At 44.6% G+C, this 13,303-nt stretch overlaps 2 protein-coding genes across 7 annotated transcripts in view; one reads left to right on the forward strand and one right to left on the reverse strand.

Moving 5' to 3' along the window:
- Positions 1-4,887, forward strand: part of ZBTB8A (zinc finger and BTB domain containing 8A) — a 15,652-nt gene extending 10,765 nt beyond the window's left edge. The window contains exons 1-5 of one of the 5 annotated variants that reach the window (XM_027661291.1): positions 257-279; positions 472-1,434; positions 2,893-3,062; positions 3,743-4,069; positions 4,233-4,887. In XM_027661291.1, coding sequence (XP_027517092.1) covers positions 501-1,434; positions 2,893-3,062; positions 3,743-4,069; positions 4,233-4,298 — 1,497 coding nt within the window. In that variant the 5' untranslated portion in view covers positions 257-279; positions 472-500 and the 3' untranslated portion in view covers positions 4,299-4,887. Of the gene's footprint in view, positions 1-256; positions 280-300; positions 1,435-2,892; positions 3,063-3,742; positions 4,087-4,232 lie in introns of those variants that run through there. The other 4 variants (XM_027661290.1, XM_027661289.1, XM_027661286.1 and 1 more) reach the window with 4 other exon arrangements.
- Positions 3,728-13,297, reverse strand: ZBTB8OS (zinc finger and BTB domain containing 8 opposite strand). 2 transcript variants are annotated; one of them, XR_003530603.1, is made up of 10 exons: positions 13,104-13,297; positions 11,660-11,826; positions 9,842-9,866; positions 9,164-9,285; positions 8,858-8,940; positions 8,293-8,345; positions 8,083-8,119; positions 6,352-7,431; positions 6,161-6,255; positions 3,728-3,952 (listed from the first exon to the last, which is right to left on the reverse strand). XR_003530603.1 is itself a non-coding variant. In XM_027661298.1 (9 exons), exons 2-8 carry the CDS (start codon positions 11,745-11,747, stop codon positions 7,345-7,347), a joined length of 495 nt encoding a protein of 164 aa, XP_027517099.1. In that variant the 5' UTR covers positions 11,748-11,826; positions 13,104-13,297; the 3' UTR covers positions 6,263-6,447; positions 7,335-7,344. The 2 variants fall into 2 exon arrangements, 1 of the variants encoding a protein (XP_027517099.1); XM_027661298.1 differs by lacking the exons at positions 3,728-3,952; positions 6,161-6,255 and having other exon boundaries at positions 6,263-6,447; positions 7,335-7,431.
- Between the last annotated feature and the right edge of the window lie 6 nt (positions 13,298-13,303).

The following is a 13,303-nucleotide window of genomic DNA, read 5'->3' on the forward strand; positions in this document are numbered from 1 at the left end:
GCCGCTCGGTGCCCGCCGGGGCTGCCGCGTCCCCCCCCGTCCCCGCCGGGCGCCATTTGCAGCCCCGGGCGCGGCAACAAAGGGCGGCGGGTCCGTGCCGGGGATGGGGATGGGGAGCGGCTCGGGCGCCGTCGGGCATCCCCGGGGGGGACGGAGGGACCGGCTCCACCGGCCCCCGGTGAGCCGGGCAGGGGCTGCGGCTCTGCCCAGGGCGGGAGGGCCGAGCGCTCTCCCATGAACGCCTTGGCGGATGGGATCTCCGTTCTTTCGGGATACTAAGTGAATCCCCGCTGGCGCCTCTTCTAGAGTGAAGTTTCTTCTCTCATGTTCCTGTAGCAGCCGCAGGGGCTTGGGAGACACGTTTGGGAAACGTGATAACATTTTTCGAATTGGGGCTCGTCTCTTTAGATAAGGGTTCGGCAACGCCGATGCAGATTGTCACGATGATGGTTTTTTTTTTTTCCTTTACAGCAAACCCTCCTCTTGCTCCCTTGCCTGGGATGGAGATTTCTTCTCACCAGTCTCACCTCCTGGAGCAGCTGAACGAACAGCGGAAGCAGGACTTGTTCTGCGACTGCAACATCCTGGTGGAGGGAAAGGTCTTCAAAGCCCATCGCAATGTGCTGTTTGCCAGCAGCGGCTACTTCAAAATGCTCCTTTCACAGAGCTCGAAGGAGACGAGTGGGCCAACAATAGCTACGTTCGAGGTCTTCTCTCCAGAGACGTTCATGGTTATCCTGGACTTTGTGTATTCAGGGATATTGTCTTTAACCGGTCAGAATGTCATCGAGGTGATGTCAGCTGCCAGCTACCTGCAGATGACAGATATTCTCAATGTCTGCAAGACCTTCATCAAGTCCTCCCTGGATATTAATGAAAAGGAGAAGGATCATTACCTCAGCCTCTCGGCCAAAAGCACGAGCACTGAGCCTGCCCGTCCCGCCCTTTATCGCTCCAGGAGGAAAGCAAAGAGCAACCCCCGGCGTTCCTACTCCATCCCGGATGAAAAGCCCGGCGTGAACGAAAACTCCTGGAGCGGCTACGGCAGCTACCTGTCCTCGCAGGTGATTCTGCAGCGGGCAGAGACCCAGCTGTCGAAAAGAGGCAGAAAACAGGGCTCGGGGAGGAAGCGCCGGAAGCACCTGGGCCTGTCCCAGAGCCGGGATTTGGGACAGGGCAAACCGGACAGAGCCGGCGCCTCGGATTGCAGCCCCATCTCCAGGGTCGGGGAGGAGGCCGAGTTCGATGCAGAGAACGACGTGGGTGGAGATGATTACGGGTGTCACCGCGGCTCGGAGGCGGCACCCAAGAGATGGTCTGTTACCCAGCTAGAGCAAGAACTTTCCAGAACTCCCGAGTTTGTGGAGTTAAAGGCAGAAGAACTGTACACCTCGATGCCCACAATTTTGGGTGTAATGAGTAGTTGGAACGAAGGTAAAAAAAAAAAAAGAGGAACGGTTTGGAAAAGTTTTGGCTTTGTCTAGGAGGATTCGGGTGATGTTTTGGAGAGAGTTTGTAGGGCTGCATGGAAACCAAAATAGTGCCTAGACTTAGAGGTGAATTTATCTACTCAGCCAGAACAGGGCATGGGAAGTGGGATGGGAGGGTGTTACCCAGGTATTCTTGTAAAGTTGAAACAAAACATGCCTGATTATTCGGGCCCAAGTGGAATTTAATGAAGCCTCAAGAGCTGTAACTGACTTGGGGACAGAAGGACTGAATTTCTCTTGTAGATCCCCAAACCTGGCACTAATAGTTCAACCTCAATCCAACTCAATTCCTTCACATGAGAGGTTCTGGCTCTGCTGGGATGTTGCATTTCCCTTGGGGTTCAGTCATCCCAAACTTTGTGGCTGTTTGGCCACAAATATAAAGCATCCAAGCTCCTGATGGGCTGTCAGCATCTGCCTGAGAGGGTGGGATAAAGCTGACAGGTCTGTTCTCATGTGTATTCTTTAGGAAATGAACATATTATTCATATTGTAATGGCATATTCTGAAGACTTTAGGCACCCTCATATATTAAACAGAGATTATAAATGTCAAAGCTGTGAACCATTAGGTGATGGAAAAGCTAATGGTTCAGACAGTACAAATATATATTATAGCTACATATTTATGATCATCTGTATGTCTAAAAAATACCCCCAGTAAGAAAGAAAACACTTTAAAATGGCCATTTAACATGCTCAGTGAGAAGTACAGGCTTGGGCGGGGGGGACAGATATATTTTACATATTAAATATATTTTATATATTTCAGGTATTTTGTCTATTTCACGTATTTTATCCATTTCATATATTTTATAGATTAAATACATTTTAGAGATGAAATAATATTTAAGAGATGAAATAAATTTTAGAGGTGAGATACATTTTAGAGATGAAATAAATTTTAGAGATGAAATAAATTTTATGGATGAAATAAATTTTACGGATGAAATGCATTTTTACATGAAATGCATTTTTTAGATGAAATGCATTTTATAGATGAAATACATTTTATATATGTACATACACGTGTATATACACGTGTATATACCCCCAAAGCCCATATTTTACATAGTTGTAGATTGCATTTCATGTATTATATATTCTATTTTACATATTTGTAGATTGTATTTCATATATTATATATTGATGATGATGATGATGATATTATATAGTGTCACAGAATATTCTGAGTGGGAAGGGACCCAGAAGGGTCATCAGTGGCCTGTGTGGGGTGGGGATGGAACCCACAGCCTTGGCACTGTCAGCACCGTGTCCCAACCACCCAAGTTAACACACAATACGTTTATATAAAATATTTGGGGGTTTTCCCTATTTGCTGACGGAGCAGGAACTGCCCCTTTCCGAGCTGACAGCCCTCCCCTGTGCCCCCCCCTTGGCAGGTGACCTGCCCCGCATGCGCTTCAAGTGCCCGTTCTGCACTCACACCGTCAAGCGCCGCGCGGACCTGAAGCGGCACCTGCGGTGCCACACCGGGGAGCGGCCGTACCCCTGCGAGGCCTGCGGCAAGAGGTTCACCCGCCTGGAGCACCTGCGCAACCACTTCCAAACGGTACGGGCACGGCCTTCCCGCTGGGATGTATCCCAGGAAATCAACCCACGGAGGGTCCGCCGGTACGGGGAGCCGCCCGGGCGTTTCCAGCGCCGGCATCCCAAAAGCTTCCTGGAAGCTGCACATTGTTGACCTTCGTTTTTCAGTTTTCATGGCTGGGCTTCGTGAATGAAGATTTAGGAAGGCTCTATGGGCATTTGTTACGGGCACGCTGGTGGCTTATGGGGCCGAGATAAACATATCCAATTGCAAAAGGCACAGCAGAAAGACTCTTTAGGTGGTGTATTCTGCAAGACACGGTTCTTTCTGCGTTACCTTTTCTCCTCGAGAGTGATCCTGCGTGTGTTCTCAAAGGAGACAGCTGCATTATAGATGGTGTGTCTCCTCCAGGCCTCTCGATTTGAGGCCAGAGTAGACCAGTTATGCTGATCAATATGGCCAAGGCTGAGATGTTGTTTCAGGGAGTCCTTGTACCTTTTCTTTGGGGCTCCTCTCATGCGGCGTTGACCTTAATTATTCATTATTTAACTTGGCAGATCGTATTTAAAATTTCGTTGTTTTTTTGTTTGGTTTTTTGTTGGTTTGGGGTTTTTTTTTTGGCATGGTTCCATTTCCACCTTCTAACAACAACAACAAAAAAAAATGTCCTTTTTTTTTTTTTCTCTCGGATCCCTCTCCAGATCCACCAGGCCGGCAAACTGATCTGCAGGAAGTGCAAGCGCCACGTGACGGAGCTGACGGGCTGCGTGGTCCAGCAAGGGACACGGCGCTACAGACTGTGCCACAAGTGCTTGGCAGAAGCCAGTTTCGACAGCAGCACCCCCGAGGATTTCGATGCAGGACATTCCCCCGTCTCCTCCTCAGCGGGGAACAAACGCCCCAAATGGGCTCTGGAGGAGGAGGAGGAGGAGGAGCAGAAATCAGATGAAGAGACAGCGGAGGAGGAGCCGTATAATCTGGTTGTCCGACACACTAATGATGATGTTCCAGATGAGGTAGAGGAAAAGGTGAAACCAAATCTTAGGTAGATATTTGTGTACTTGTTACTCGTTGTATTCGTGTCCTACCGACTAAATGCTGGTTTGCTACTTGAATTGAAATGAAGTGTTGCTGAAATTCTATTTTGAGAAGCAAAATTTGGGCTAAAACCAAGTTGTTTTGTACTTGCAGACATGGAACAGTGTAACTGCTTCTAAATGTCATCCAGAAAGTACTGAGAATCATAAGATATCCTGAGTTGGAAGGGACCCACAAGGATCATCACAGTTCATCTCCTCACTTATTATCTGGAAACTATTTAGAAGAATTGGTTTATATTTCATCAAGGACTTGCTCTGAGCTCCTGCTCACAGTGAAAGCAGGAACCAACCTACAGTTCTACAAAGGTTCTGTGTGATGCAGATTTTTTACAAAGCAAAGATTGCAAACTTGCTTTGAGAAAGTCTTACTGAAGTGAGCAGCCAAGAAACGTTGAAACACCTTTTCTTTTTGCTGGCATTGTAATTAACTTGTACATACACTTCAAAAACTTCCTAAGAAAGGAGCAAAGGAAACAAGTGGAATTCTTCCTGCTGAAGAACATATTGACCAGAGCTTTGGGTTTTTGTTTTTTGTGGTTGTTTTTTTTTTTTTTTTTTTTAGTGAACTTAACTGCTTCTTAGAGTTGAGAAAAGCATGATTAAAGAATTCTCACAGCCAGAGTAGAGTAGTGACCAGAGCATATGTAGTGCACTTGGGTAGCATGACTTTGCCTCTTTTGTACTGTGAATTTTATAGAAAGATACACCAACGTGGTTCCAAGGAAATAAAAGTGCAATCACTGGAAGTACACTTGTCAGGTTTTTTTCCTTAATTATTTTTTTTTTCAGGACTGGTGCAAGATTTCCTTAAACTCCTGTTCTATCTTATTCTAGGAATAAAGATGCCAAGTTTAATTTCAGTGGGACAGTTGAGGCTTAGATCATGGAGCTACTTTAAGAAAGGTTTTCCTGCTCATACAAATTTAGGATGCTTGACAGCATAAAAACCATTTGTTTCTGAGGACAAAATCCCTCAGAGGCAAAGCAACCTTTGTAATTCTGGAGCCTCCTCAGCTTTTTTACTAACGGTGTTTTTTCCCCCCAGTCATTTGGATCAGAGAACCTGCACTTGGTAGAGAAACTGAAAATGCTCAGTGCTAAAATGATTAGAAAAAATACATCTCAGGGGGAGTGTACAGCACAAACATTCTGCCTGGGAGCAGAGAATGGCACTCCCAGTGGGTACTGTTGATAAAGAGCCACTGTTTTGGTCTCATGTCTCGCCTGGTGCCGTGTTTTCTTTCCTGGTAGCAGCATCTGTAGCCTGAGGTTACTGCCAAGCAAGGGAAAATTCCCTGCAGGGAATCTGAGAACAGGCCTATTGATTCACATCCAGGTTCTCCAAGAGTTGCCATTAAACTAGGAGAATGGGGCAAGCCTGCATAACAATTCCCCAACTCTCCCAAACTCCAGCCTTTTTCAGTTTAAGGGTTTTCCTTGCCTTGGGATTTGTACCTTTAGGAACCACCAATGCAGGTCTTTTCCAACTACTTCACCACTCTGCCCTTAAACTCATCTAACCTTCCTCCATGAACAGCATCCTCTGGTACCCCCAGAAGGGTTTGCAGGCTGAGCATGATTTTTAATTACCCAGTCAATTGTCTCAGTGGGTCCCCAGCTCGGTGAGAGGCTGCAGCCAAGGCATGGGGCTCCTGTAAAGCCCTGGGAGAACAACACTGTGAGCTAAAACCTGCCCCTGCAAATGGAACAAGGCGGATTTGAGGCCTGTTTTACAGCAAGCACTTAATAAATACTGAAAAAGAAACAGATGAGTAACACTTACTTAGTTCATTCCAAATGTTTTTCTAGCAAGTTCCTGCCAGCACTTGAAAAAGCAGAGCACTTCACTGGTTTGCTGCAGCCAGAGACACACGGGGCATCTCAGCATTGGTCTATAAAGTTAAAATTTAACTCTGTTAATTTTTTTCCTCGCCTTTTAGAGAGCTGGACAAAAGGAAAGGCTGCCCTCAGCCCCTCACCCACCTCCCCACTGATGCCCTCAGAAAAGAGTCCACTCACCTCAGCAGGGAGCAAAGTACAAGTGTCTGGACTGGCTGCTCAGAAATCACACACAAATCCAGGGATCCTTTCAGTCCCAGTTTTATTTTGGCACGCTTAAAAAATAAGAGGGGGTTTTTATCCCTCAGTCTTTACAATATGGAAATAAAACCCACATCTATTTAAGCTGACTTTGCAAGGGAAGACATTACCTCCAGAGCTGAGGCATGTGAAGCATTCCCAATAACAGGTCAGGCCTGTGCTCCCCACATTTAAATAGCAATGGCAGGTAACACACCTTTGCCAACCTGTGATTTAAAACAAAACACACTTTCCATTATCCTTGATTAATTTTGATTCAGTGAAGCCCACAATCCTTTCACATTAAGGGACTGTCTTCATTGTCCTTTCTAAAGGGTGATCCAAACCATCTGCTTTTATTAAGAGAATTCTTTTCACAAGACACAGCTGGGAGTGAAGCTGCAGAGAGCCTGGGGCACCCCTTTCCAACCTGGTGCAGCTCCTGGCAAAGCTGCCAACTTTTTAGGGGGATCAGAGGTGATGTGAGGATTCCAGGTACACGGTCACATGCTTCAGGATTTCAGGTGGAAGTTTATTTACAGCAATTCAGCACCACCTGCTGGCATGATTTTTGGTTTTAAGTACTTTTAAAGGTGTGGTGGTTTGTTTTTTTTAATTGGTTTAATTTTTATTTTTTTTTAGGTGTCTTTTCAACAGTCAGAATTTTTTCCACATTCAATCTGAGCCACTGCAGCTATTTGGGATTTGTATAAAATGGAGGAGGGATGTCAGCCCAGAATTAGAGTAGTGAAATCTGCAAAGGACATCACATAGATGAAGATCTTCTCCTGCCACCCTACAAAAAGGCAGCATTTTAGTTAAGACCTTCACTAATTTCTGTATTTCATACATATGTACCAGCCTTAAAAGCTGACTAGCAGCATTCCTGGGAGATTTCCAACTCCTTCAGATCTCTTCTTCTCAACATCCCCCAAAACCCCAACTAGTTCTTTTTATTCTCTGTCTCACCATCTTCACATGAAAACACTGGCTGACATTCCCTGCAGTTACTCCCTTCAGTTTATGATTTTAACTGCCCAATTCCTTGGTTACTTCCACAGGGATTACAGTTTCAGGGGACTTTTGCCAGCCCATAATATCCACTTGGCCACGCTTTTCTTGCTTTAAATATCAATGATGACAAAGACTTCTGGCTTTTCATCCTCACAGATCTGCATCGCTGAGTAAGTGATGGCTTTGACCTCTGTGCCCTGGAAAAGAAACACAAATCCATGGATTTTCTAAATTATATCCTTTGTCACAGTTCCTAACACACAGTTCTTACCACTTCCCTCAAATGCCATCCAGTTTCACAGTTCTTCTCCCCCCCAAAAAATTGACTGATAAGAAAAATGCCATACTATTAAAAAAAAAAGGAGCTCTTCCCTTATTTTATTGTCTCTTAACGCCACAAATTCCTCCTCTTGCCTCTGACAGACCATCCCCACGTGCTGTGCTAAAACTGACACAGCTAAAGAGCTGCCAGGAGATCAGGATTTGCTTCTGGCAGCTCTTTAGGGGGGAAAAAAGAAGAAAGAAGCAAAAACTGACTAAGCCAAAGGCTGTGCCAAGAGTGTGAAACCCAAACCCACGTGCACATTCTGAATAATGGTTGGTTTTCTGTGTTATCAGCATCACAAAACCAAAGCCAACTGTTGAGCTTTGCTAGTGCTGAGGAGAAGTCAGGCTCGGGTCAACAGCTTCAGGAACACATTCCCCAAAAAAAAAATAAATCCAAAAGTTTAGTGCCTGTGATTCCACCCAGTCATGTTTGTACTTGGATCCCTGGAGGACTCTGATTTAAAAGACACCACACCTCCCCCTCCTAAATGGAAAAGATGGACAGAGGAACCACTGCATACCTGTGGGTGTTTGCCTAAAGAGAACTCTTCTCCCCACCTGTAAAAGCAAAAAGAAGAGAGGTTGGAACTTTGGTAGTGCTTACCAAATGTGATGATTAGTTTCACTGATGAGTATGGAGCAGTGAGATTTTCATTTAATGACTCAAAAGCAGCAAAAAAAGAAAAAAAACCCCACCACCCTCCACTTTTTAGGTGATGGTTTCAGCTCACCCAATTGATCTGATTTTGAATTGCATTCGGTCGATGTGAAGCACTTTCACCTCCTGCAGAAAAAGGGAGAGCAGAAATATTTCAGTCACATCTCCCACCTTCAGGCAGAAAATGTCAGCAAGCCCCACTTGTGAGGCTCATATTTCACTGTTTAGGTGGAATGTAAAACCAGAGAACCTGACATACACTGCTACTTGGAACACCAAGGCAGCAGAACGTGTAACAGCAGCTAACAATTGGTGTTTGTGGTAACAAAGCTTAAGGATTTCTTGAGTTTTTCTGCCCTGGGAGTTCCAATTCCCCAAATGTTGTGCTGAAATAGAGTCAGAGAATCGTGGAGTGGTTTGGGTTGGAAGGGACCTTAAAGCTCATCCAGTGCCACCCCCTGCCATGGGCAGGGACACCTTCCACTATCCCAGGTTGCTCCAATCCCTGTCCAGCCTGGACTTGTATTTGTCACGCTCCTTTTTTTTTCCCTAAAACACCATTTCTTCCAGAGATGGTATTAACAGGGAACAACCTTGTCCTACCTACAGATGGAAAAGGATCAAACCAGGACACTTACCCTGGGTACAAAGAACTCATTAGCACTGAATTTATACAGCCACTCATCCAGGAGGTGGAAGAGGAGAGACAACAAGTCGTGTCCTGCGTGGTTGAAGCAGAGATGTCAGTTGTTGCCTCAGCAAGAACATCCAAACACTTTTTAAGAGGACATCAGATGTTCAGCTTATTAGAAGACTCATATTAGTGATGTTTAATTAGATTTTAATTAACTGCAGTGCCGGCCCACGTAAAGATTCAGATTTTTGGTACCTTTTTTCCCCTCAGGTTTCATAACTCCCCCCATGAAAAGTCAACACAGCCTCACCTTCTGCCTCCACCTCCACTGTATCCACGGGTTCCACGGTCTCTGTATCTGTCATGTAGCCAAACATGGCCATGACACACTGCTCAAATGCCTCTTCCAACGTGTCTCCCCAGGCATGGAGCCTAAAAGGACATGGGACAACTCAACTGCACTGGGACAAAGAGAAATAACCCCAAAGCAACGTGCAGCTGAGCAACCAGAACAATGAGAACGGGAGAATTCGTGCAGAGGAGCTGAATGAACAAACAAACAAACAAAACTTGCTTTCCAGAAAGAGAAGGGTTTGTGAGAAGAGCTTCTTAGAATATGGAAAATAAGTGTTTTATGGCCACCAAGGAAATTCTTCCTTGCTATGGCTAATTGATGTCTGCAAAAGCAAACTAGGCAGAAGAAATCTGGTTTAAGAGAGGTGAAAATGAGATTTCAAAAGACATTTCCAAATAACACAGAGGTTTGGTCAGAAGCACCAGAGGAATATTAGAAAAGGAACTGAACATGATGCTGTGTTGTCCCAAAAGCAGAAGCAAAATTTACCCCCAACACAGGCAGTGAGTGACAGTTCATAGTTCCACAAGGTGTTACAACTGCAACCAGTCTTTGGCAGTTACTCCAGACTTAGAGCAGTGCAAGAAATAATGAGTTTATCACAGTGAGAAATCCCAGCTGCCCAACACTTACTGCACATCTGCTGTGTGATCCAGATCTGAGGGGAAGGAAAAAGAGAAGCCATGATGCCACCAAAATTATTTAAAAAGCAGGGATTATATAAAATATAACATCGATATCTGATTCTCTAACAAGAACTTTTTGCACTCATCCTCAGACATGACAAATCTACTCTGCAGCATATTAAAAAAACTTAGCACAGGGGGAATTTTGGATTATTTCTGTCAAGCCTAAAAAACCTCCCTGTTTAATGTGATTGTGTGAGTGCCCTCTGTGTCCAGCTCTGTGTGCAGGGTTTAGCTGTTGTAACCCAACAGGCTTCTACAAGTTAACTGCAATAAAAAGGAAACTTTAACCAGGACTAAAGAGTTTATGCTGAAGTCTGCAGGACTGGAAATTATTCATGCAGAGGATGAGATTTGCAAATATTTCCAGCTCAGTGAGGAAATACACCTGTCCACACCCTAAAACACCCATCAGGCAAAGAGAAGAATTTAAATTTATACTTTATGTAGTATAAAACAGAAAGCAAACTTTACTAATAAAGTTTACAATACATGATTACCATGTATGGAGTTTTACATTTATATTTATTCAGAGGAATGAGAGAAATGCAAAATTATCCCAAAATTTTGGCAGAAACAGAACTAATTTGGGATGCAAAATAAATGCCACACTACCATCACTTCAGCTAAAAAGATTGTCCTGATGCTGCTCAGAGAGTTCACACACTGTTAATGGATTCTCAACAACAGTCTCTAAAGCAAACAAATTCCAGGGGATGTAAAAAGAAGGATAAAACCTCTCCCAGTTATGGAAACCGTGTGACTACTGTAGTATGTCACAGTATCTCTGCTCTGCTACCAAACAAAGATCTGAACACCTCCTAAAAATATAAATTCTAACAGAGGAACAGGCACAGTCCCTCCAGACAGACGTGGAAAACAGACAGGGAATGGTCTCCTGCCTGAAGTTGGCCCTTGGGCTGCCACCTACTCACTTGACATCCTCTTAGAAGCCACTCCAGGGGTGGGGAAAGGAGAGATAATGATCTTTGAGTAGAGTAGGTAGGAGTAAAAACACCACAGAGAAGACCCACACACTCTTGAACATCTCCTCCTGTATGAGAGAGGCAGAAAAATGCCCTGCCTTGCTAAGAAATGGCTTGGAATTCTTGGGGGTGTGTCTGCTGGATTTATGAAGGAACATTTGCAACTACTGTGATCAGGTCTGAGATAAATGTTTGATACAGTTCTTTAGGAGTTTTTGTTTGTTTTATTAAAAGAATCAGCAAGCAAAGGGACACAGGACAACCTTGGCACTTGTGTGACAGCCAGATCTGCCACACACGAGCTTCTAGGGTTGAAGGTTTCAATCTAATCTTTGTCCTAAGAGAAAGTTAGGCTTTTTTTTTTCCCTAAAAAAACACCTCCTATAAGTCATGTCAAGGGATTTTTGGAGGCAATGACACCCAGGGAAAGTTTTCAGGGTGACACTTTTGTAATTTATTTTTACCATGATTTTTTTAGCACCCAAAGCAAGGAAAGCATTTGTCTGTGACAAAGGAAATTGGAGATCTTTCTCTCTGTGTCCTGCTATTTTCTGTGCTCTCATGATTGCAGTGTCACACACACACAGGATCAGGAAGTCATTATTTAAAATATATATAATTATTTTAAAAATATATCTAATAGATAAAATATATAAACTGATATATAAAAGATATAAAATGTGTGATAAAATGATAAAATACAAAACTTATAAAATATATAAAATATATCATAAAACACACAAAATACGTAGAAAATTTGTATTACTGTAAATACTCACATTCATATTTCTTACAGAGTGGAGGGTATTTGGCCTTGACAGCCTTCTGCTCCTCTGTCAGGTTGTAATCCCTCTCATCTGCTGCCATGGCCCTGGGATCCAACTCTCCCTCACTTCCTGGGGGTGGAAAACATGGCCACGTCCTGGAGTGACTCAACCTGCTGACGCTGTGGAGAACAGGGAGAATTCCTCTCAGTTCAGCCTCTCCCCCCTGAGAGCACCTTGGGAACACTCAGCCACAGGCTCAGCTATTCCAAATGAGTCCTCAACACACAGAATTTCAGTTGTTTCTGTCCCAGCTGGGAGGTGGGAGAAGGTGGGAGTTCAATCCCACAGCACCCGCCCCACGAGTGTGTTCAGCCACGGAAGCCAAGGGATAACATTCCTTATGGAAATTGTGGACTTTGGGCTTTCCTGGGCATAATCATGTTTCTCCCTCCTTACTGTGTGTGCTGAGCATTCCATCTGTCCACAGATAACAAAATACAGCTGCAAAGTGAATTAAACTTTCATATTTCAGGTGACTGCTCCTGAATTTTACAGCTCAGCCCACTGTGCATTACACAGCCACCTGCAACACCACTGCCTCCAAAAAATGACTTACAGGGGAAAAAAAGTCTACTTTTCTCTTAGGACAAGGATTAGATTTAAACCTTCAGCCCCAGAAGCGAGTTCTTGGCAAATCTGGCCATCACACAAATGCAGAGGTTCTCCTGTGTTCCTTTTCTTACAGTTCTTTTTAATAAAAAAAAAAAAACACGAAAAAACCCAAACAATTGCATCAAACCCCCATTTAAAAGCCTAATTCTCAGAGCTGACCTTAGCAGGTCCACCAGACTCAAACTGAAGAATCTGATTAACTCCAGGGCAATTAATTTTCCTCCCCAGATTTCCAGACATAATAACCAGTGTCACTATTTATTTATTTTTTTGGGGTGCATTTTAAGATTTACCCACAGAGGAGCCCAACAATTCCCTGAACAACACAAATTATATAGATATCCCGTAACATCCAGGCTACTTTTAAACAGGAGCTGGTTCTTATTCCAAGGCTTAGAAGCAAAATACAGCATTTCCAATTTCGATTTTTAGGTGTGTTGCAACGAGAAGCCTGAAACTGAGAAGCCAGAGCTCCCCTGGGGAAATAAACCCAGATATTGATTCGATATTTGATATTTGCTATGCGATTTTAAACCTGTTGGCTGTGGATGGTGAGACCCCACGTTACCCTCAGCAGCCGACCAGAACCAGCAAATATTACGCCTATAAAGCTCACCGCCGAATTGTGGGGGGGGGAAAGGAAGAAATTAATGCCTATAGATAATGAGTGGTTATAGATAATTAATGATTATAGATAATTAATAACAAGCCGAGGATACTCGAAGGCGTCAGGGGCAGCCCTATGAGGAGGGAGGGCGGGCCGCGCCTCGGCCCACACACGCACCGGTCGGGTCCAATCCCGCTCCTACACGCTCTGTGGTGACCGGAGGGAACCGCGGTCACGGTTCTTTCCACTCGGGAACCGGGATCGCGAGCCGGGAACAAACCCCAAACCCGCCGCCCCCTCAGCGCGGGGGTCGCGGCCCCTTTAAGAGCGCGAGCGGAGGTTGGGGGGGTTGGGAAGATGGCGGCTCCCGCTGAGGG

Source organism: Corapipo altera, unplaced genomic scaffold, assembly GCF_003945725.1.
Source record: "Corapipo altera isolate COAL_440 unplaced genomic scaffold, ASM394572v1 201, whole genome shotgun sequence".
Classification (NCBI taxonomy): Eukaryota; Metazoa; Chordata; class Aves; order Passeriformes; family Pipridae; genus Corapipo; species Corapipo altera.

Excerpts from the sequence above, each read along its gene's own strand:
- ZBTB8OS (XM_027661298.1), bottom strand. The coding sequence starts at position 11,747 with ATGGCAGCAGATGAGAGGGATTACAACCTGACAGAGGAGCAGAAGGCT. Across the intron at positions 9,286-9,841 it reads GATCACACAGCAGATGTGCA|GCTCCATGCCTGGGGAGACA; the intron begins GTAAGTGTTGGG and ends ATGTCCTTTTAG. Across the intron at positions 7,432-8,082 it reads CTTTAGGCAAACACCCACAG|GGCACAGAGGTCAAAGCCAT; the intron begins GTATGCAGTGGT and ends TTTCTTTTCCAG.